The sequence below is a fragment of the Scomber scombrus genome, chromosome 10 (genome assembly GCF_963691925.1).
Source record: "Scomber scombrus chromosome 10, fScoSco1.1, whole genome shotgun sequence".
Classification (NCBI taxonomy): Eukaryota; Metazoa; Chordata; class Actinopteri; order Scombriformes; family Scombridae; genus Scomber; species Scomber scombrus.
The window spans coordinates 28,373,478-28,397,885 of NC_084979.1; the positions used below are offsets into that span (position 1 = coordinate 28,373,478).

General features: G+C 39.8%; 1 protein-coding gene across 1 annotated transcript; it reads right to left on the minus strand.

The window, feature by feature from the left end:
• Nucleotides 1–747: 747 nt before the first annotated feature.
• Nucleotides 748–18,024, minus strand: klhl21 (kelch-like family member 21). The gene is made up of 5 exons (XM_062427816.1): nucleotides 17,921–18,024; nucleotides 6,255–7,341; nucleotides 1,680–2,085; nucleotides 1,326–1,398; nucleotides 748–1,099 (listed from the first exon to the last, which is right to left on the minus strand). Exons 2-5 carry the CDS (start codon nucleotides 7,279–7,281, stop codon nucleotides 764–766), a joined length of 1,842 nt encoding a protein of 613 aa, XP_062283800.1. The 5' UTR covers nucleotides 7,282–7,341; nucleotides 17,921–18,024; the 3' UTR covers nucleotides 748–763.
• Between the last annotated feature and the right edge of the window lie 6,384 nt (nucleotides 18,025–24,408).

A 24,408-nucleotide genomic window follows, 5' to 3' on the forward strand; every position in this document is an offset into this window, starting at 1 on the left:
ACCGTGTTCGATAACAAGTTAATTATTAGAATCAGGAGTGTTAGAGTGGGGAGAAACCTAAAACATGCAGGGCAGTAGTTCTCCAGGAGCAGGGTAAGAGACCACTGCTTTAGTGTGGCCCTTCATATCGGGGCAGTGACATGCAGTTTACTACAGTGGAGAATGAACTATAATTTTTAATAAAGCATGTCCTTAATTAAATGTAAGGGGTGTAGGTTTGTGAGCAGCCATTCCTGCTACTGTTCAAGAAACTACCGTGCATTTAGAAACCCCCAGACTTCAGTAAGCGGAGATCTCCAATTGTCTGGTATCACAAGACTAGGCATGCGCCATCAAAGGCAGGGAAGAAGAAGACTGCGAACTAGTAAACATCAATTTAAAATACTCAAAAAATAGGCTCTGCAAATGTTTTGGAGGAAGAAAATGCATTTGACGCTATTGTTAGAGCTTAAGGATACACACAATGTGTTTTGGTGTGTGACAATCAATGTAAACATGACTTTCGTCTCCACAGGGAACCTTTAACTTCCACACCTGTGATAAGAAGCAGCCGCTAACCTAAAGAGACGGCTCCAGATGAGAAGCCTTTTTCAGTGTGACGGTCTGACAGTCGAGTGGATAAGGAGGAGCTCGGACTAGTGTGCACACGCTCAGTCTTCACTTTAGCTTTACACAGCTTTAGCATTGTGATGAGGTAAATTCACAGTAAACTACTGATGGTACAACAAGAGGGAACAGACTGATAATGTGACAGGGTCCAAACTCAGTGCGCCGGGTTCACGTCCTGGTTCTGGTTCTGGTTCAGATTGTTGTTGAGATTGTGGAGCTCCTGGTGACGCTGGTGCCGGTGCAGGTTAATGGCGTTGGACTCGGGTATGTCAGTAGGTTCAAACGCACTGGACACCTGAGGCATGAACTGACGAAATATGCTGACGCTGCCGTGCCAGAAGGTGGGCTGAGGTAGTCGTCCAGCAGCAGTCCAGGTTCGGGTCTCCGGGTCGTACGCCTCCACCACGTCAGACAGCTCAAATGTGTTGTCATAACCGCCAGACACGTATAATTTACCACCCAGGGCTGCCACGCTGCCTCCAACATGAACCTGAACACAGAAATTAAATTAAGATGTTGAATTAAACTTAACGTAACAGTAACAAATTACACTTCATGTGGATAAAGCTCTAAGTAACCTCTAAGACTCATATAAAAAGCTGTATTCATTTATCACTTTTACTGTTATCAAGTAACGTCAAATGAACTATTATTTATATGTATTCATTTATAGCTGTATCATGCAAGCAGACAAACATCTGACATGAAATACAAACCTGGTTCATCGGACTAATTTTGCCCCACTCGTTCTTTTGAGGATTATAAACGTCCACCTCAGCTGAATCATCCCTAAAATTAAAGACAAACAAACACATCAATGTCAAAAAGCTGCCAAAGTGACCACAACCAGTTCTGTTCACTGACTATCGCACTATTACACTTCTTCCCTTGAGTTCTCTGTGCTCTCTCGTCTCACAAGTAACCTGGGGGTGTAGACGTTGGGATGACAGATTACTGACCTGGACCTCCTACTTTCAATGCTGATTTTCTAAAAGGAAACTATCAGTGTCTTAACGTCAGATAGTTGATCCTTTCTAAAGAGTTCAGATACATAAATGACGTCTCCTCACCTCACAAAGTAGATCAGTTTGTTGAGGGTCATAGTTTTGGGTGTGAATGACCACGGGGGGATCTGTCCACAGTTGACCATGGACCAGCGGTTGGTGTCTGCGTCGTAGCTCTGGATGGCCATAGCGTCATCCCCGGTCAGACAGCCGATAGCGTACATGCGTCCGCCACACGTCGTGGTGGAGCAGTTGTCCATGGGGTGCGGCAACGGCGGCAAGGCCTCCCAGCAGTCCAGCGCGTGGTCATAGCGCTCGGTGCTGTCCGACGCCACCACGTAGAGCTGACCCTTCAGCACGCAGGAGCTGTGGTACTCACGAGGCTTCAGCATGGGCGCCACCTCCGTCCACTCGTTCACGCTGGACTTGTAACGCCACACGCAGTCGTAGAGGCGAGAGCCATCAGAGCCGCCTGACAGACACAGATGTGAAGTTTGAACCATTAACACCAAAGATTTCCATTTGTGGCATCAAGCAGCACCGTGAAATATCCAATATAATACAGAAAAATATCCAATGTAAACTCGCTAGAATCTGGAGCTGGACCAGCAAACGTTTGAATTCTGCACTTTCTAAATTAAAATCGAAATTATCATAGCTGTTGTCTTTTCTGAGACAGTGTACCTGATAAAATAGCTCCTCCAAATCAAATCCAATTAACAACAACTCAAAACATGAATGACTTATTTTACTTTCCTAATTGGTTGAACTTAATGTCACATTCCCTAAACTGAGGCACCAGAATATAAATACTTAAAATGTCACATCTTTATCTATCAAACTAAAACATTTAAGAGTTTCTTCTGCAACCACATCAATCGTTGATTGTCTCAACTACCTTACAGTTACAATGAATGCTTTATGCAGACGACATCCTACTTTTTGTTTCAGACCTCGGTAACTCAGTGCCCAGATTACTCACTATAATTAACTCATGCTCAAAATTTTCCAGCTACAGGATTAACTGGTCGAAGTCGAAGGCCCTCCCCTTGACGTCCTACTGTCCCAAATCATTTTTTCAGGCAGGCCCCTTTCAGTGGCCCGAAAAAGGCATTCAATATCTAGGTATTTTTTTTCCTAGTAAATTAAGTGATATAGTCAAAAAAAACTTTGACCCATTATTATTTTAGATTTCTGCTGATGTGGAAAGGTGAACTCCTTTGTTCTTGTCTTTATGGCGCAAAGTCAACGTTCTTAAGATGAACAGCATTCCCAAAGTGAACTATCTTCTTCAGTCTCTCCCAATAACAATTCCTAGTAAGCATTTCAAGCAATTTGACAAAATATGCACAGTATGGAACGATAAGAGGCCCAGGATGCGCCTTGGTAAATTACAACAGCCAGTCGAGAAGGGTGGCTTGGGCCTTCCTAAATTATTATTCTATCATTATGCCTTCAGTTTCAGGCACCTGGCACAGTGGTCACTGCCCCCTGAAAGAGCCTCCCCTTGGTTTAAGATGGAGCAGTCTGTCTATATGGCACTCCCTCCTCTTTCTTATATCACAGCTAGGTTACCTCCTGATGCCCGAACCCACCCCATTAAAGGTCTACCGACTGTTCAAAATTAGTCCTAACTTGAGTCTGTCATCCGGTCTTTAGGCTAATCCCAAACTGTGTATAGGTAAATCCACCTTTGTGTGGAAGGAATGGGTAGTAAAAGACATCTGTACCCTGGGGGATTTATACGAGGACAACACATTGAAATCTTTTGAGAAACTTGTTCAACAATATACTTTGCCCAGAAATCAGTTTAGGAGATATTTACAATTGAGACATTTACTGGTATGCACATTTAGTTCCCCTCAATCCGCCCCTCAGGGTATGGATTTGCTAAAGCACATCTTAGCCATTTTCGGGTTGGGTCGCGAGGCCCCTATTTACTACTCCTTACTCATGGATAACGATGTTGATCATAACAGGATAGTTTCGGCTCTTGAAACAGTTTGGGAAAGGGACCTAGGACTCAGGCTGGGTCCGAAAGAAAACCCAGACTGCTGGAAGTGTAGGGCAGGGGAGGGTTAATGCATGCCCTCTGGACATGCCCAAAGATTATTGACTTTGGAACAGTATTCACGATCAAATTGTGGCGATCACGGAGACCGAATACGAATTTGGGCCTGGGTTATACGTTCTTGGGAATCCTCACCCTCTCAAGCATATCTCAAAACCAGTAGCAGACTGGTACAAACTAGTATCATGATTGGCAGGCAGATAATAAGGAGGGGGTGGAAGTCTCCGGAGGGGCCCTTGCTCAATGACTGGCTTCTGGAATTAAGTAAAGTAGCTGCTTTTGAAAAGATTTCTTTGAACCAGACAGAAAGAGGTGGAAAATATCTTAATAAGTGGAGCAAATATTTAGAATTTAATTCTTTGTAATTTTAGGCGTAGGGCACGATGTTAGGCGCAGGGGTACTTATTCTTAGCACCGTGGCGAGGGACTCGGTGCCATGATTCTCAGTGTGGAGGGGGATGGGCTGCAGGGGTTTTGGTTGCAGGAATATACGCAACATCTTATGATTACTGGGACTGCTCTGACCTGTATGTTCTCGTTTTGTTTTTTGCTTTGGCCTGGTGTTGTTGTCGTTTTGTTTCTCCTTTCCTTTTTTTTTCTTTGTCTGTGCGTGATGTATATTGGTATTTGCTGGTGTTTAGATCGATGTTTTTTTTTCCCTTTTCTTTGTTTCCTTAGTTTGTTTATGGTGGTATTGTGGTGTGGTATTGAAAATGTTCAATAAAAGTTTAAGTCATAAAAAAAACAACTAACTTACAGAGTTAGTTGCACAGTTCAAGATAACTAACAACTTTTAACTATTGTTTTATCCTGCAGGTCAAAATGATTTCACAGTTTAACCATCATATCAAAATTTAAAATTCAGGACTTTTCATCCCTCAAAAGTAAGACACATTTAATTTTCATATAGTTATGTTATATTGAGCCTTTTTTTTCTTTAAAAAAAAAATTCATTACATAATATTTTTCACTTGACGCAGCTTTCTGCAGTTCTCCCTCTCAACACGTCCACTTTACCCTCTGAAAATAACCTTTTTATTCATATTTAAAGCATGCTAAATATGAACCATAACCATAAATTAAAATAAATTGCATCAAGTTTAATTAGAATCTGCCAGTCGACATTATGTAATCATATGTCGCTGCTGCTGTTATTTCTATTAATGAGGGGTTGATCTAATGTTGCTAAATTTATGATTCGCTATCAGTGTCTTGCAGGAGTCACGAGCTCTGAGTCTTAAAGATGATTTCTCAGAGGGAAACTCAGGTCATGTTTTTAGACTGTCTGCCGGTAATGACGACGATGATGATGAAGAAGATGATGATGATAATGATCACACCGCTGCAGCTCTTGGCAGCACATCATGTCCTGCCTCACTTTCACTTGTTCACACATGTAGTAGTCGCTCGCCATAGAGCCTGCAGTTTATTTATAAGCACTGCCGGGACGTCCATTTCATAAGATGAAGGAGCGGGAATGGAAATCTACTGACTGCAGCGTTTATACACACACACACACACACACACACACATACACACAGTGACTGTAACACATACAGTGACTGCGGTTTGATCCTCAGTAAGTAGGACACCAGACGCAGTTGAGTATGAACTTCAAAACACCAGACGAGACGACCTGATGGCGCCAAAATACATTTCACTCCATCCTTTCCTTTTCATTATGGATTCAATTATTTGGAGCTGCAATGATTAGTCAATTAGTTAGAAACTATTAAATTAAATCTCCTACTGTTTCGAAAATTGATTAATTGTTTCAAGTCATTTTTCTGATTCCAGCTTCTAAAATGTGAATATTTTCAGATTTCTTTAGTCTTCTAGCATAGTAAAGTAAATATATTTCTGTTGTGAACTACATCTTGAGTATGAAACTGACTTTTTGGCTTTTTTATAGACCCAACAACTATTCAAATAATAAAGAATGTAATCAATTAGCTGCAGCCCTAGAAACGAGTGACCAAAAGTTTCCCCTATTTTCTAACATTTTTGGACCAAACAACTAATGTATTAATCGATAAAATAATCTACAGATTAATTGACTGTACGTTACTCAAATGTTCAACTTCACTGGGAAATACGCCACAGAGCAGAAGATAAAGATGCTCTAACTTCCGTTTCATGGCGTATTTAAACAGCTCAAGTTAAGGCTTTTACCACAATAACAATAAGTCTGACACCTTTCAGCCACTATTAATGATGCCAAAACTGAGAACCGGCTGCTTCAGTCATTTAATTTTCCCTGATCTTTCCTCTAAACCTCTGAAGACAACTTCAGCTCTGTGCCTTCTGATAGGAATAATTTGTTCTATAACAGATGTTGTGATGTGAGGTACGCAGCTCGCCGACTGATTCAGATGCATAAATAACAAATAACTGCAGCTACTATTGGTTTCCAGCTGCAGATTTTTTTTTGCGTGTCATAACTCTTAGCCCTGTCTCTCATCTCTGCACTGCAAAGCCGAAAAATCTTAAAATAAAGACAAACATATTGTGCTGTGCGTCTGTGAATGAAAATGTGTAGAAAAGTGTTTTAGTGTCGACATGTAACTCACCTGTGACATACATGTCACTTCCGAGGGCAGCTATGCTGTAACCTCCTCCGAGGTGGTCGGGGAACTCGGCCAGATAGCGCCACTGTCCGGTCTGCGGGTTGTAACAGTCCACAGTCACCAGCTCATCACAGTCCTGGTCGCAGCCTCCCACCACCACCAGGATCTCTGCCAGTCCTGTCGATGGCCGCGGCCGCATGCGGTGGCACGGCCTGTCGTGTCGGTCGTACTCACAGGACTGGAAGCTGCGGGCTTCGTTCACCATGCGGAGGCAGGTGGGTGACAGGTAGACCAGTGGGTCGCTCTCCACATGAGCCAACAGGAAGAACCTCCTGACGAACGGGAGGCGGATCTGCTGGAGGAGCTCGGGCCAGTAGTGCAGTCTCCGCTGGAAGTCGGCCTTCACCCAGAGCACCGCAATTTGATAAACCGTCTCCTCTTTGTCCACGCTAAGCTCATCATCTGACACAAACTCAAGGAGGCGTTTCCACGGCAACCGCTCAAAGTCCATCCCTTTAGCCAGCTCCATTATGTTTTTGAGGACAAAGCGTCGCGCGCTGACCGCCAGCTCTCTGCAAGCGAAGGCCTCCGCAAAGTCCTGGATCTCTAAGCAGTTGGAAACATCCAGTCGCTGCTCCAGGAAAGCGCAGCAGGCCTCTTTGACAGACGGGAACTGAAACAGATCGGCCGTCTTCAGCAGGAGGTCCACGTTATCCTGAGTGACGGTGACTCGTCCTGTGTAGCAGAAGTCCACCAGCAGGCCTAAAAGCTCAGCTGACACCTCATGAAGAACTACACGGTCCATAACACTCTCCCTCAGCGTCCCGGCGAACATGGCCCGGAAGTAGGTGCTGGCGGCGGCCAACACGGTGCGGTGACAGTGGAACTCGCGGCCCTCGGCGCACAAAGTCACATCGAAAAACTTCCGTTCGGCACGAAGCTCATGGATTCCCCGCAGCAGGTTGAAGGCGTGAGCAGTGTCGAAAAAAGGCAGGGTGGACGGTTGAGTCTGTAAGACGGGTTTTTCCATCTCGCCTCTCTCTCTGGGTGTCTCAGTCTCTGGTGGTTGTGCTCAGAACGCTGTTAACATCTAAAACAGATAAAAATACATCAGATTACAACCAAATTACAAACCCATAACATTGTCAAATATGAATCCTAACACAATAAAGACATTTAGTAACAGTTATGATGACTTTTCACAGTTTCAAAAGTCCTATCAAAGATTAACAAAAGTGATAAGTAACCCTAACCCTACAACCTCAAAACCCTAAAAAAAACAACCTAAAACTAAACAATTAAGGTGATTTAAATCAGTTAATTGCCCTGTTCAGCAGCACTCTATAAATTCTATAAACTATCCAGCCAAATGTGTAAGAAATATAACCAACCACTAACTCAGGCTTTTTAAAATTAAAATAAAATAAAAAAATATAAATACTTTCTCATACCTGACGAGCCCCTTCTAGGAACGTTTCTCAAGCAAAGTTACACAACTGTCTAGAAAATACGACAGCTCAGATCTGGTGAACGCGACCAGCTCTTTACCCGTGTTTAAGAAAGAGAGCTGGCTTGTGCTCTGGGGCTATAAATACACCAGCAGTGTCCATTTCCAGGGTAGGGTGGGGGCAGTTTTAGGGGAGAACACCTAACATGCTCTGAAGCTGAAGCTGTGGGGAGTACAAACCCCTCCTCCCACCCTCCACCCACTCACTGGTATGTCTCTGTGGTCAGTCAGTGTGAGTAAGAGGTCTTTGAGAGGAGAGCCAGCTGAGCCCGGTGCCTCATCTCCATGGTCAGACCAAAACACACAACTTCCTGTCATAATATCCACTAATCAGCTTATAGAAGCAGCACAGGAGCACAGACCCGCTCCGACAACAACAGACCAACGGAAACTGGGACTGCTCAAGTGTCAAAAACTCTAAATTAACAATAGATTTACTGTACAGACCGCTGGCTCAGAGTTTTAATGTGCCAGTATGCCCTACATTAAAATAACTCCACTTCGTTCTATAATTTTTGTCTTATGAGCCTAAATCTTACAGAATATGATGTGATATGATTAATTGATGGATTACAGACACAAAAACTAATACTAGAGTCTCAAAAGTTCAATTAAAGATACTTGTTTCAAACATGGTGGCAAGATGTTGAAAGAACAATCTTCTGTTCAGTCTACCACCTTGGACCGACTGAAATATCTCAAATTATTAGATGAACTGTGATGAAATTGATTAAATATATTTACTAATAATGTTTCATTAAAATAGAAGAATAGAATAATTGTTTGCGGGGTCTAACATCGACCTTCGAGCTGAGTACTCTAGTTAATTAATTAGGCTACTGAAGAGCAATTTTCACCTTTAGCCACCAGGAGGAGCTCTAAGATTTTATGAATACCTCCACCTTATTTTGAAGATGAACCTGACACGGAGTGAATTTTTACTCCTGCCCTCGGATACTTTGACTCTGTACTAAGTTAGCCTGCTAGCTAGCTGACTGGAGGGAACTCGATGCAGACAAAGCCACACAAAAGTCCAGCGTGGAAAAACTTACAGAAAGTAAAGGAAAATCTTGTCAGGTGTGAAATATGTGGAGCAGAGTTGAGCTATCATAGTTTCAGATCAACAGAAAGCTGCTGTCTGCTGTGACGGTTACTGAGGGAGACGGACATGATGCTAATCACCAAACTAGTACATCAACGTTTGTAACAGCCAATTAAAAGTGTGACAAAAGTCTCAGAGAGAAAACTAACGTTACGTCTCTCATTGCTAACATGATTGTAAAGGATATACCCACAGATTAGGCGCCCATTAAAAAAAGGGCCAGTGCACATACCTAATATTTACTATATGGTTCAATACATTTATCGTCCACCATTTTATTTTAGTGTCTGTATGCTGACTGTGTAAATATCTCCCTGACTATTTAAATTAATACTATCTTTCATTTACATTTGGCTACGAGATTAAAAGTGTCGGTCAACTGATATTATCGCCTAATATTGGACTATCACAGATATATCAGCATCAGTGTTTATGTGGTCTGATATCTGCCAATATATTTTTTAAAGATACAGGCAGCAATTTATGTATATTTTATCCTGTTTTTAAATATTCAGGTTTAATATATACATGTGTTTTTCAATTAGTTATTTAATTTCCAGTTTCAAAATTCAATGTGAAACTGTAAAATATCACAGCCTCCATTACATGTATTTCTCACAAATGTTTGATAACCACATTTGAGAGATCACTGCAAATAATGTGTGTTTATGTATATTTGTATACATGAGATTATTGGCACATATCGATAGAAGAATTTTTTACTCCGGTATCAGCATCCAAAAGTCCAGTATTGGTCGGGCCCTACTTTCTTCTATACTTTTTTAGTGACTGTCAAAAAAGTGTATTTTTAATGTTCTTCATCCAATCAATCCATTGAGTCAAACACATAAGAAACAATAATGTTGATCCTAGAAAATGTTTTGAAAAGATTGCTTCAACTTTTGAAATGTTAACTGTAATATAATCTTGTGAATCATGACGTTAACTCAGATGTTGACTGGATTTAAAAAAACATTTTATTGTGGTTTAAATTCTAGTTTTCACTCGAGCAGAAAAATAACACAAGTTAAAAATCAGTAAAACTCTTCTTTTAAAACCACGTATTGTTCCTGACTCAGTATCAACTAGTATTAAATGTCTCTCCAAACCTACTTGTTGATATCTGGAGATGATCATTCCTTCTCAAAATACACAGGTATCTGCTTACAGAAGATTTGTTTAAAGGTTGTAATAAAGCCTCTCTGGTCCTCTGGCCAAAGGACTTACATTCCTCACAGGGATTCAACAATGCAGCCGTCCACGCAGCTCTGCGAGGGATCAAACTGCTCTCCTGAAGGGCAGATGGGGCCTCTGTTACATACTGTACAACCCAGACCTGCACTGAGAAAACACACACGTCCTGTCCATCCTCACGTCTGTGTAAGCGATTGTCTTGTTGCTCGAGAAGGTAAACGCATTTCCTTACACAGAGGTGATGAGCTTTCCTTTTTGTTTTGTTTTTTGCTCGGTCACGTCTGTGATTTTTAATTCCCACTGAGAAAACGTTTTCCTTTCCAAGACTGCAGCCGTTCAACTATGTAATCACCTCCTTACCTACATGTTTTAGTTGTCTTATACAAGGCTGTAACTAAGTGACTATTTTCTTTATCGATTTGATTCATCAGTCGATTCGGTGTTTCCTCTTGGTTGACTGATTTTAGGGATCGGGGGGGGGTTGGAGGTGTTTGGTGTTGAGCCAAACCCTGGAGAGACTCAGCAGCCGTTCTCTGTTTACAGTGGGAGAGGCTGAGATTGACACTAACATAAGAATAGAATAATCCATCTTAAAGGTCAGTCCACCTTAATAAGTAAGCCTGGTGGTCAGGTTAGGCTAACCTAACCCATTGTCCTTTGCTATTCCAGCAGTTGGAAACAACAGATGTGACGTTTGTTTGTCTTGAGAAGCTTCAGCATTTATTAACTGTAGTCTGTAAGCTTACTGCCAAACTTTTCCACTGCTCAGCTGGCTTTCACCGTCACTTTCTGCCACTTTGTCAACCACATACATTACGCACCGCCGAGCTACGATACTCTTGTTAAAAGTAGTAGGGCTGAACAATTAATCGTAATTTTATCAAAATCGCAATGTAACTGTCAAATCAGGGGAGGCGCAAAATGTGTGTTGTAGAAGCCATGCGTTTGATTTAGATTAAATGTAATTCTCTTCCCGAACACTAGGGGGGTACATGGTTATTTAAGTTCATGCCACCGATCACAGGTGTTGCTGATGGAAGGCGTGGATGTATTATAAGAGCTGGATACTCCACCAAAAATGGCGCCTATTTAATCCTATGAGACCTATGAGACATGCAAAACATGTTTCTAGCTTCCAAGTCTACTTCCACGGTATGCAGCCCACTGAATATGTGCAGTAGTGTTTCCCCTGCTGGCCCCATCCGTGAGTTCCCGCTCAGCCCACGGACTTTACATTGTGATGATGTCACAGATTTTCTTGGCTCGGGGAAAGTTTTACAAATATAAAACCTCCATGGATCAAAAAAACATAATAGAAAGAGTCATAATTAAGCTTGTCTGCAGTTTGATGTGTCCTGTCCAACATTTTTAAAGATGTCTCTTTTCCAATGTTGGTGTATGTGGGAAAAAATGCTTTTTGGGCCACATGGAGGGATTCTTCACTGCAATACCGTGAGTGGCCAAAAACTGGCTGATGGCTGAGCAGCAGCGTCCTATCCATGTCGATAACTGTTTCCCAGAGCCTAATGTGACGTCCTAAAACGTCCCCATAGAGTATTCAGTTTATCATCCAAAAATTTTAAGGAAACCAGAAAATATTCCCATTTGGAATCAAATACTTTGAGAAATGAAAAAAAAAAAAAAGCACTCAAAATGATCAATTATCAAAATATTTGGCAACTAAACTGATTAACTATTTCTACGTCTAGTTTTACGTTTCACTGCATTTTGTTGTTTTTTTTCTTTCTAACACAGGGCGGGTCAAGCAGTTTGAAGTATTGAGCAACTTCACAATCAGTGTGTTTACCGACCAGCTCCGAGAATAGAAACAAGACAGAAATCTAAACTCTCAAAGGACGAGAGAGAGAGCGGGAAGGTCAGAGGGAGAGAAACTAGAGGTGCAGAAACAATTTCACTGGTATGAGAGAGGAGCGCACACACACACACACACACACACACACACACACAGATAGGAGACCAGTTTAACAGGCAGCGTATGGCTGCAACCCACCCACCGACCCACCTACACAGCCTGACTTCATGCGCCTATAATCACGTACAGTAAAATATCTATCATGTCTGCCCCTGAAGCTTGACTCATGACCTGCAGTTATATTCAGGTCAAAAACACTCAGAGAGGTTTAATGCTGTTAGTCAGACGACTTCATGAGGACGGTTGTTATTTTCTACTCCTTAAAAAGGTTGATGAGGGTTTAATGCTGTTGTCGGGTTATCTGTAGAAACTCTGTAATTACCCTGACTTACAGGCACTGACTAAACTCTAAAACATCCAAGAACAGAATTTAAGCAGCATTCAGACCAAATCTGGTGATCCAGGATCCCTACGATGGTGGTGGGGGGGGGGTTGTTTTTTGATGTATTGGTGAGACAATCAAATACGATCATGGAAGTCGAGTTGAAGTTACAGATTAATGTATTTAAGGATTTAAACACAGGAACAAAAACACCACAAAGCAGTTTGTAACACTCTATGGGACTTTACAACTCTGGAAAGTTATCAAAGTGGCAAATGTTTTCCTTTAATGTTTAGCAGTCGAATACGGCGTTCGAAATGAATGTGATTGGTCAGGTTGGGTACTGAACTCTGTACTTTTAAGGGTGCCGATTTAATTACTATCGTTCTGTGACAAATTTCTGTGCCATGACAACGTGAAAGCAGGTTGTGTTGAGAATTCAAATAAGTATTGATAAGATAGATTCCTTATGGGACTTTCAAAATATCATTCCTAGTTTACCGGCACATGTGCATCTAAAATTTCTTCTTGTTCTGTTATCTGTTAGATATCAGCCTTATTTGACTGTTTCCTGATTGCTTTCAGCCGTATCGGAGCCGTGTTAAGTTACTGCTGATGAAAACATATCCTGCTGCTTCATATTAAAAGCTTTCCAATGACAACTAACTAACACAAATTTCTTATTGTGGAGAACTTAAAAGGACATAAAGTGTGTTTATCGCTGAGATAGTGGAGCTTTGTTTTGATAAATACAAGTCGACACAAAATCAAAATCTGGAGATATTTGGAGCCATTTGTTCAGCAGATGAATTAGAAATAAAACAGAGGAACAGCAAAAATGTTTGATGAAGAGCTGCATATTCAAATGTAAGTGATACTCAACCTTAGTGACTGGCCAACGGGTTGCGTTTCAGTCAAAGTTGAGTCCAGTTCAACTTGACACACCCCTCCTCACCACTGCACCACTGCATCTTAGACTCTGCAGCCCAGTTAGTGGCTCTATGAAGCCATATTTAAGCACAGATGTGCTTTGAACTAAATGCTAAACAGCTATGCAATGCAATATTTGCATCTTAGAGTTTGTAATTAAAACTTAAGATCTGCAAAAATGCAAACAAGAAATTGCAACCGTAATGTCATACTCACAAACCTTCATTACAGGATTTGCATTTGATCTTCCTGTTTGCACGCTCAGTTGCATCATCCTTCTCACGTGACTTTTGGCACGATTCTCTCAGATGGAGTGTGCCAAAAATGCAAGAAGCACGAATCACAATTTGCAACACACAACTTGCATTCAAAGAAATTGCAAGTAGAGCCTGTTCTACCACGTGCATCCAGTAGGTGGCAGTGTGACTATTGTTTTTACAACCCAGTTTAAATTAAACCATGCCCACTTCGGCATGACACAACCATCGACATAACAAACCATCCCAAAATGCATTGGGTATCTTTAGACAAGCAAAACAAAAAGCAATCGCAATTTTCACAGTGGGACTGTTAATAACTCACTTTATTAATATTTTATATTTTTTCAGGTGAGAAAGTAACTATGTAGATTCCCATTATATGGTCTGTTTATCAGAATAACAAATGTTTGCAAATCTGCTGCAATGTTTTCGAAACAAGTGAAAAGACATTTTCAGCTATCTGGGAATCATTTCTTGCCTATCTGGTCGAATAAATAATCTACTTACTCTCTTACTCTCTGTTTGAGACACCATGTATAGCACTCTAAAGCATCCTGTATAACTGGCAGCTCAGAGGTTATTTCATCTTACTTTATTTGTCTACTCATTTTTTTACCTATTTATTAGGGCTGTCAATTTTCCTCAATTATCCCACTTCAATTTCATTCGATATAATTTTTAAAATTCAAATTTAGTCTGTTATTAATATTTCCGATGTAATTACACAGGCTTATGTATTGCCAACGCCATGATCTCTGTAGATGATGCTTTCTGGCATTTCTGTTGTGACATTGTTCAGATGCAACAAAAGCATTTTATTTTCCCGATGGGAGTTTCCAGATTTTCTTACGTTAGCCAACACATATATATAAAATTACACATTTGTATAGTAATTTCAGCATTTGATTGATTGTTTGTTTTTTTACAGTTCGAATTATATTCTACCAAAGTTTTTTCCAACAGCCTTACTATTTATTCATAGTTCCCATATTTCCTCTCATGGTGGCGCTACATCAGGGTGTTTAAGGTTGGGAGACCATCAAAATCAGTCTGATTGAACATCTGTACAACATTTAATCTCAATCCAACAGTTGTGGAGATATGTCAGTAGGACTGATTGATATCGCCACCCTTCACATCCTAAAAAGGCCAAAACTATAAACGCCAAAAGTTTCACAAAGGCAGAAGCATTATCTTGTAAAAAAACAAAAAACATCTTGCACCATTTAAATCTAGAAAGAAAAAAGGAAAAAAAAGTTTTGATTTATTTACTGCGAGGCATAACTGTGTGCCACAGCTTCATGAAACTATGTGCCTCCCAACAGTCCAAGTATTCAGCGAGGGTTTGTTTTTGTGGGAGCTGTTCTGTACATGTAAACAAGCTAAATCAAAAACAGACTCATCTTACATGTAGCTGCTCACACTGTGCCATCTCTCTCTCTTTCTCTCTCTCTCTTGTTCGCGTTGCCTCTTGCAGGTGCAAGCTCGCAATTACCACCAATATGATCATTTACATACAGGCTCTGACGCTGTTTTGCATTTTTGTCCGCTCAGTATCAACAGCAGAAAAAGGTTTTATTATGTGCAGAAATAGCCTGTTTGCAAATGTTTAGCTTGGGCTACTTTGAATATCAAAATACATGACGGAGAATATAAAAAGAAGGGAATAAACTTTTATTGTTTCTGCAATAATAAAGATGTCCAATGTCACAGTATTCAGATTTAAGAGGCCTTAACACTGCACCTGGTGGACCGACACAAGGCGACAACTACGACAGCTGCTCGCTCTCTCTGATGTTGCTCCAGGCTGATGAAGGCGGCCTTCAGCGTGGAGCGACAGAAACTCTCGGTTCTCCACAGCTGAGCCAGGCCTGGCCATAAAAAGGCAACCCCCAGACTCCCACCTCAACACTCAGCTCAGTCCTCGCTGAGGAGGAACAGCACGAGCAACAACGCTGATAGAGAGACAGGATGAGAAATGTTCTTATACTGTGTCTCATCTGAATAGTGCTGCAGAGCTTATTAGAGCTATATTACTGTATTGATAACTGAATGTTCTTTTAAAGGCTAAATGCCAAAACGTGTGCTAGTAGCAGCTCCTAAAAAGGGAGAATGTTAAGCTTTCCTTCACCATGAATAATAATAAACTGAATATTTTTGCATTTTTGAACGTTGATCAGACAAAACGAGACATTTGAAGAAGTCAGCATCACATTACAATCACACATTTTCTGTCATTTTATAGAAAAAACTATTAATTTGGAAACAAATCACTAACAAAAATGATCATTGGTTGCAGCCCAAGAGCTCATGATGCAATCCTGCACATGCCATCCAGCTGTGGCGAGACTCTGAATCTGAGGGGGGATTGATCATGTGACGGTTTCTGTCAGGGACGGAGGTGGTAGGACCCAAATGCAGACACTGCAAGCTCAGTCTTACTGAAGAAATAGTAGTTTCAATTCCAACACACGAGAAACTTTCAAATGAACACCGGCGGAAACACACGGAGCAAACTAACACAGAGACTCGGACAATGACTGAACTGAGAACCAAAACCTATATAGACACAGGTGAGTGAGACAAGACACAGGTGAAACACATGAGGGAATTAACTAAGGAAGTACACAGGAACACAGGAAGTAAAACTAACTGCAAAAAATATCTTTCAAAATAAGACATAAACTAAACAACAGAGACAACAGGATGTGACAGGTTTCAATTAGAACAGCAACTTACTAACCAAGATGTTCATTATCTATTAATGTGATGATTATGTAGCTTATAAAATGGTCACTATTGTATGGAGACAAATTGTAACTAGAATTGTGTGCTGGCGTATCTGCAATGGGCCGATATCAGCTGGTCACGATCACATTTGAGAAGCTGGAAGCAAAACATTAATCAAAATAATTGGTGGTTAATTTATTAATTGGCAACTAATCAATTAATAGTTGCAGTTCTGCTACATTTATGGGTCAATAACATTATTTTGTGTCCTTGTGGTTTAGTCAAATTTAAAGTGTGTGAAATGAATAACTTGCACACATTCTTTTTTTGTGGATCCAGTCTCAAATTTCTGCTTTAAATCCTTTTTGAGAGAATATATTAGAAGATTATGGCAAAAATGTCTAAGTGGTGTAACCATAAAATAATTCAACTTGCTTAAAAACAGTAAATTCTCAATAAAACACCATATCAACTAGTTTGGCATGATCTTACATATAACTTTTTTATATTAAATAAAGGTAATGGAATACAATTGTTCTAAATATTACATTTCATCTGGGGAATCATGGAGATCAGGAACCATTTAATTTAATTTTGTTTTAAATAAAGTAATTATTAGTATAAGTCCACTTAAATACACTGTAGGGTGATAAAATATGTAATATTTATCATTCTTTTGTGGTTACACCATTTGACATTTTCAGGAGCATTCAGTCTTACTTTTGTTTTTTTTTTAAATGGTGCAAATGTCATTTCAAATGACATAATACCAACAAAAATACAAAATGTACATTTTAACAAATCTGATGCTGCTTTTAAAACTATTTTTAAGATATTTTTGATATTTTCTCATCTTTGCGACTCTTAAATGTCACTTACCTTTACTTAAGTGAATGTTTTTTCTCTATATTTTCTCAGCGAACCAATCCTAGCTCAAGCAGCACTGTTCTATCAGTATGTCTGTTTCCAATTAAATAAACCAGCACATTATTCATCAGTCTTGTATGCATGCAGGAATAATCCATGTCAGTGCCCCAGCAGAAACCCTTGTTATATAAAGTAATGTGCTGTTTCATCTCCCCTCCTGCATTCCTATCATTCCTCCTCCTTTAGCAACACTTAGGTTACAATAACCATGTGTATCATTGAGGCCATGCAGCCATACATGTCCATATTATTGAGCTCAGTGAGACTTCAGACCTAAATTGCTCTTGGGAAAAAAAAAAAAAAAAAGTCACTCTCCTCCATCCACAGCCTTGTTTGGCCTGCAGACAGTATTCAAATGTTAGAGCTAACACTAGATTATAGCTCAGATATGACCCGTACACACACACACAACGTTATATAATATCACTAAAAGCCCAATAATGTGATTTATTACTATGTTAATGACACAACAAGCACAGTATGGTTAAAAACTGTTTTTTTAGCAACTTCTGTCAAAGCTAATCCACTATTAAGGCAGCTGTTTATAACACATTAAAGCTTTACACATAAAACTATAGCTATTATAATGACATTACACACGTTCAACGCCGTTTAAGGACATAAAAGTGTAATTTTGTTAAACGGAGCTCAGAGCTATTTCCTATCGTACAAAATGTAACGTTTGCTGCTCGTGTTAAAGCTATCCTCCTCCTTTTTTTTTTGGAGTAAACAATAACCGTCAAAAACTGTTTTAGTCAGCTTACCAGTGTTAGTCCTCTCTGGATGTGATGGGTTTTTTTTTTTACAGAGTAAGACGAGATAACAGCTTACAAGCCGAGCTGAGATCAAACTTTGATGCGTCGGATCTGTCTGGCCTCCTCTGCGCCATGATACCCTGAACTGTACACGGGTGGCGTTCACGTGCTGTCGGAAATATCCAATAGTCACCGACTGACTGTAAATTATAACCGTGCCAGACTGGCTGCAAGGGGAAGAGGAGGTTCGCAGTTTTTTTTTCAGATGTCCATATGATGACAGACAGAGGTTTTCCTTGCTGTAATCATTCCTCTTATTCATACTGACTGTTAAAAGATCTCCTTCAAATGTGCTTTCAGTGGAAATGGGGGTGATGGTGGACAAACACAGTCATTTAAAAGTAGATGTGAAGCTTATATTCAGCGTCATCAGTCTGAGTTAGTCATATCAAGTGATAGCTGACATATTTACAGTCTTTTTAGCATCTAATTCCCTCTTAGTGTTTCCCTGTTGACCTGTGGTGGAAGTATAGTAACAAAAATACTTTGGCACTAAAAACACTGTAATGTTGAAACATATCAACTTGATTTGACTCATTTGGGTGACTATCAGCTTCAGATAAACGTTTAAATCTATTTTTGCACAGAAGTAGGACTGTGGATTTTGTCCTCCATCACTTAAATTGTAAGTGCATTATGAATAGATCTCCTAATGGTTTGAAAAGGAGGAATGATCATTATTATATATATATATATATATATATATATATATATTTTTTTTTTTTTTTTTTTTAACTATTTCAATGTTCATTTTGACTCCTGGCTATTGTTGTAAGACAGCCTTGAAAAGTTGTGAATCCATCCTGAATTGTTCCAAAAAAATATATGCTCATGTGAAACCTGCAAAAATGCATCTTATTGACTATTAACTGGATCATGATCAAGATGTTTTAGGGTGAACACAAACTAATTTTCACATAGTAATTCCTCGCTTTCCTAAATTAAGGTTATTTTAAGTTACTGATAAATCATTATGATCTTATGGTGTAATTAACACAATTGATTTTTATGATGAAGAATCACTTATATATAGGGGGAAAACACATTCTTACAGCAAAATGTAATAATTTCTCAGAGTATGGGGCCCTCTGGTGGTGGAAGAGGGTATTGCATGAGCTTAATTGGTAATGTGAAACCATTTAATCCCATATGTGTTCTAAATAAGGTCTGCGTCATGATTTATTTACAAAATATAAAAAATATTGTTTTTAAAGACAGTGTGTTTTAGTGTGGAAAGCTTCTTTCAAGTCATTCTGATCAAATAAGTTTAGGTTTCAGAGCTTTTAACCCAATGAAGCTCAAAGTTGTGAAGGTCTGAACATGTCTCCTCCTTCACTTTAAAGTTCTCTGTGTTTGTTCACTGCTAATACAATACAAACCAATAAACACACATCCAACTTCTACCAATAACCACCAGTTGTCGTCCTTATATCTTCAAATCAGTGGACCTTTTTCACAGCAGATATTTTTGTGAGGAGAGTTGCTTTCAAACCAAGACACCAACCACATATTTGTTTATTTTATATTCTTTTCTATTGTGTGTCTTCCTGCATACAATTTACTGTTGATATTTGTTTGATCTATAAGCAGTTATTGTGCTCCAACTAGATTACAGAGGCATTGTACATTGTTGATGTAGTAACTAGGTTTCACCACAAGATACAGCTCATAGTTTGTGATTGTTATCTGTCAGGAGAAACCTTTGGCTGCAGTAGTAAACTGTCATGAAGTGCTGAGGTGAAACAACAGCAGGTATGTGTTGCTAACAATGTGTTGCTGTGTGTATTTATAATACTACACTAATACTGCTCAACCTCAGGACTGCATTTGATACAGTCGATCACTCTAAAATGAAGGATGTGTATTACTGGAACTGCATTAGACTAATTTTCTTCAGGTGATGTTTATGTTTCATGTTTGATTTTAATCTCAAGAACTGCACAGGTTATGCATGGAATACATCAAGGATCAATCTTGGGGTTTTATTCACACTATACATGTTACCCATGAGACAAATTATTTGTCATCACAACATTTCCTTCCATAGCTACGCAGATAAAACACAACCGTACTTGTCTTTCAAAGCTTCTGATTCCAGTAACCTAACTAACAAACTCTGAAAAGCAGAAGTTCTCATCATTGGCCCTGAACACATCTCAAAACAAATACAGCCATGAGTTGGTCCTTTCACTCACAACATAGTCATTTACAAAAATCCTTGGTGTTATCCTGAACTCTGACCTGAACCTAGAACAACATGTAAAGAAGGTAGTTCAGTCATGCATTTATCCATTAAGAAACATTTCCAAAATTAGATCAATTCTTTCTTTCAGCAACACAGAAAACATTATACATGTTGTTACGACCCCAATAAGGCCTATGGGAGGGGGAAGTAGCAAGCAGAACAACTACACAATAAAGAGAACCAGCAAGCAAACTATGGCAACTGCAAGGCAGTGATTTATTAAAGATCAAACCAAAAACAAGCTCCCAAATAAGGGAAGCCGCCTTAAAGATATCTCAATAGGACAACGCCAGTGGACACATGCGCACACCACCACACAGGTACGATCAGCACGCTGCCAGAAGGCCCACTGCCCTGGCACCAGCTTTCCAGGGGTTATTAAACACCAAGCCCTGATGGGCCACAGCTGCTTTAATCAGCGGAGGGAGGAGGAGGGCGGTACCTGGTGAAAAGCACCTGCCTTGTGCCATTGGGCAACTTCAGATTATTAAAAATTCTGCTGCTAGACCAAAGACCAAAACAAAGTGCTTATCACACATTACACTAATCTTGGCTTCACTTCACCGGCTTCCAGTTTCTTTTAGGATCCAGTTTAAAGTACTTCTAAGCACTCACAAGGCTCTAAATTATCTGACACCGGGGTATATAACTAAACTCCTTACACCATACTGTCCAAACAGGCCCCTCAGATCTTCCAGTCATGATCTTTTAATTATTCCAGACTATAAATTAAAGACAAAGGATTATCGAACTTTTGCAGTTCTGGCTCCTAGACTCAGGAATACGTTTCTATAAGCATCAGGTCAGCTGACTCTGTCACTGCCTTTAAATCTGAACACTTACTTGTATAGAAGGGCGTTTTCTCAGAACAGTGTACAAGTTCAGCTGTTGGTTCAGCTGCTTCTTCTGATATTCCTTTTATTGAGTGTTTTATCTTTGGATGTGTGTATGTTATGTTTATTTATTTATTATTTCTTGCTATTGATTTTAATCTGGCCTGTGTTTGAATTTTTTTTTTTTTTTTACCTTTGGAAAGCACTTAATAGGCTATGTGCTTGAAAAGTGCTTTATAAATAAAAGTTATTATAAATGTATTATTATAATTTGAAGATAAGCAGACAGTATATGAGTCATGAATGTACATATCAATGAGTTAAGTGCAGACGGCCCCAGTGACAGAAAGTTAACCGTGTCCTCCTATTTCCTATGTGTATGTAGAAGTTGGGTTGGGGTTGTTACACATGTTAGCCATATCATGCTATTAGCCAGGCTAACATTTTAGTTAGCTTGTTTTACGAGGACCAAACGGTGGTACATGTGTAATGTAGCCATATATACTGGAGCCCCAATACTTATTTAATGTATATATTTTTTTGGCTATACCACAGTTGGGTATTGTTCACTTGTATTTTGGTAACATACATGAATAATTTGAAAACAGACATTTATACCTGTACATTGTCTGAAGTGATGAGATGAAACAATGTGTTGCTATGTCAGTGTGTATCTGCAGTTTTTGGAGAACCCAGCAAAGAAAAAATACAAGTGAAAAGGGCACTGATTCAAGTGTGCAACATTTTGACTTGTCAAAGCAGAAAAAGTACAGGTATAAATAATAATATAATAATACACTAGCGTTGTACATCATTGGTGTAGTAACTAAGTTTCGCCACAAGATGGAGTCATTGTTGTGCAGTGCTGAGATGGACAGAAATATGTTGCTTACAATGTCAGTGTGTATTTGCAGTTAACAGAGAAAGACAAAATATAAATCAAAAGTGCACTGACTATCTTGTTCAAGTGTGCGAAATTTTGACTTGTCAAAGCAGAAAAAGTAAAGGTGTAAATAATGACATTAATGTTGGTATCCATAAGTTGATTGTATAATGCTATATCATAACTGCTGACCTCATGGAAGCTCATAAAACAATCTTAACTGGAAAGGGTAAATTAAGAGCAGGTTTACAGACTAATGAAGCCAGAATGAACTATTGGTCAGTGTGAGGACGGCTGGCAGACATGCTGCATGCAGCTCTGATACCAAAAATGAACCTACTTCCTCATTATAATTCTCAGTAAAATGAAATCACAGATAAACAATTGATGAAGTGCAGCAGTTGTTTAGTTGTTTGATGTATATTTTAACATAGAAAACCTTTATATTTACTTTAAGGCTCATCATGTGACATGCAGCAGATTTAAACTGCATCAAATTGTCGTCTTAGAGAGGTGAAACTTTCCAGCGTAGGGCAGAGAGGTGTGAGGCTGTTTGTGGTTCACAGTGAGAAAAACAAATAACAAACACTTGTGAAGAGGAAACCGCAGGCATATATTTATAATCATATCATACACTGCAGAACATACAGAGTCGAACATGTTTCTGAGAGCAAAATCAGTTTTACGAAAGTTTGTTACAGTTACAGCTGCAAATCAACCAGAAAGTAATACAACATGAATCTCAGAAGAAAAAAACAAACAAAGAAACAAAAAAAACCCACAAAGTGCTTTAATAAGCTTATCTAGTATTGCCTTGTGGTCTGACAATGTCACTGCTCAATCTACTTGAGAAAAATTGTGTACAGTTAGATCAGCCTGTTCAGTCATCACTTGACATGCTGCTTCATCTGCCTCTACTGGAGCTTTCAAACACAGGGTGCTGCAGGGTGGATGACAAATTAAAGTGAATACGAAAGTTTGAAGAGGTGGGTTTTTAGACGGGATTTGAAGATGGATAATGAGTTGATGTTCCTGATGTCGGGGGGGAGGGAAGGCTCTGGACCCCATGGTGGACAGACCGGCAGAGGGAACAGTGAGGCTGATGGAAGAGGCTGATCTGAGTGACCGGGAGGGAGTATTGATGTGGAGGAGGTCAGAGAGGTATGGGGGGGGGGGGGGGGGGGGGGGCGAGGTTGTGGATGGCCTTGAAAGTGTGAAGCAGGATTTTAAAGTTTATGCGAAATTTGACAGGAAGCCAGTGAAGTTGTTGAAGAACGGGAGTGATTGATGGATGGAGTTCTGGAGACAATACGGGCAGCTGAGTTCTGGACCAGTTGGAGCTTACGGATGGACTTGTGGGGGAGACCGAAGAGGAGGGAGTTACAATAGTCTAGGTGGGATGTGACTAGAGTGTGGACCAGGATTGCAGCGCTGTTGGAAGTGAGGGACGGACGGAGGTGGTTGATATTGCGAAGATGGAAGTAGGCTGACTGGGTAACATTATTAATGTGAGTCTGGAATGACAAAGAGCTGTCAAGGATGACGAGCAAAGGATCTATGCACTGTCTCTAATTCACTCTCATGCACCTACATGTCAGGAGAAGTGGTGGAGTGATAATTATTTAGTGAGCAGTATCTATTCTTTCACATTTATAATCAGAACAAATTATACTGAATGTAAATAGTGAATGTAAATACAACTGACTGTAAAGTACCAGTCTGTGAAACTGGAGATTTACCCAAAGCCCTCAGAGGAGATCGTAGGAGCAGCAGGCCAAAGACTGCTGCTCAAAAAATAGAATATTTGTCAGTTTTATGAGCCAGTTTATAAATGAGGCACCTCAGCTCCTGTCCATAAGAAACTCAGGTGTAGTTAGCTGAAGTTAACTGATTACTACCAGTGATGACTTACTTTTCTTTTTTTTATGTCCATGTTGTCTGGAGGAGCAAACATCAAACCAAGAGCCTGTCAGTCAAAAACAGACCAGCCTACTCTACAGTAACAACCAAACAATTAACCACCTTCCTCATCTTTTCACTATTTGCTAACATAGCATTAGCGCTTCTTAACAGTTAGCTAACTGAACAGTCTGTGTAGAGACTTTGTCACAGAAACAAAAGGTGGCTGTTGTTATATTTGTAATTAATAATCAGTGTACACACAGACATAAGGACATTGTGGTGTGGTTCATACACACTGTGATGTTGTAGATGTTCGGTTTAGTGTTAAATGAAAGCAGCTCTGATATGGCTGCAGGACATTTTCCTTCTATATCCCTTGTGTGTAATTTGAATCCAACATGGGAATGGCGGGTCCTGTCACAAACAAACACTAAATAAACTGATATACTGAATATAAATACATTGAATGGCTGTTACAGAAAACATGCTGATCATAAACAAGATCAAGATGGGATTTTGTGACTTGTCATTTTGTTTTGTCTTCTTTCCTGGTTAATTGCAGTAAGGCCATACT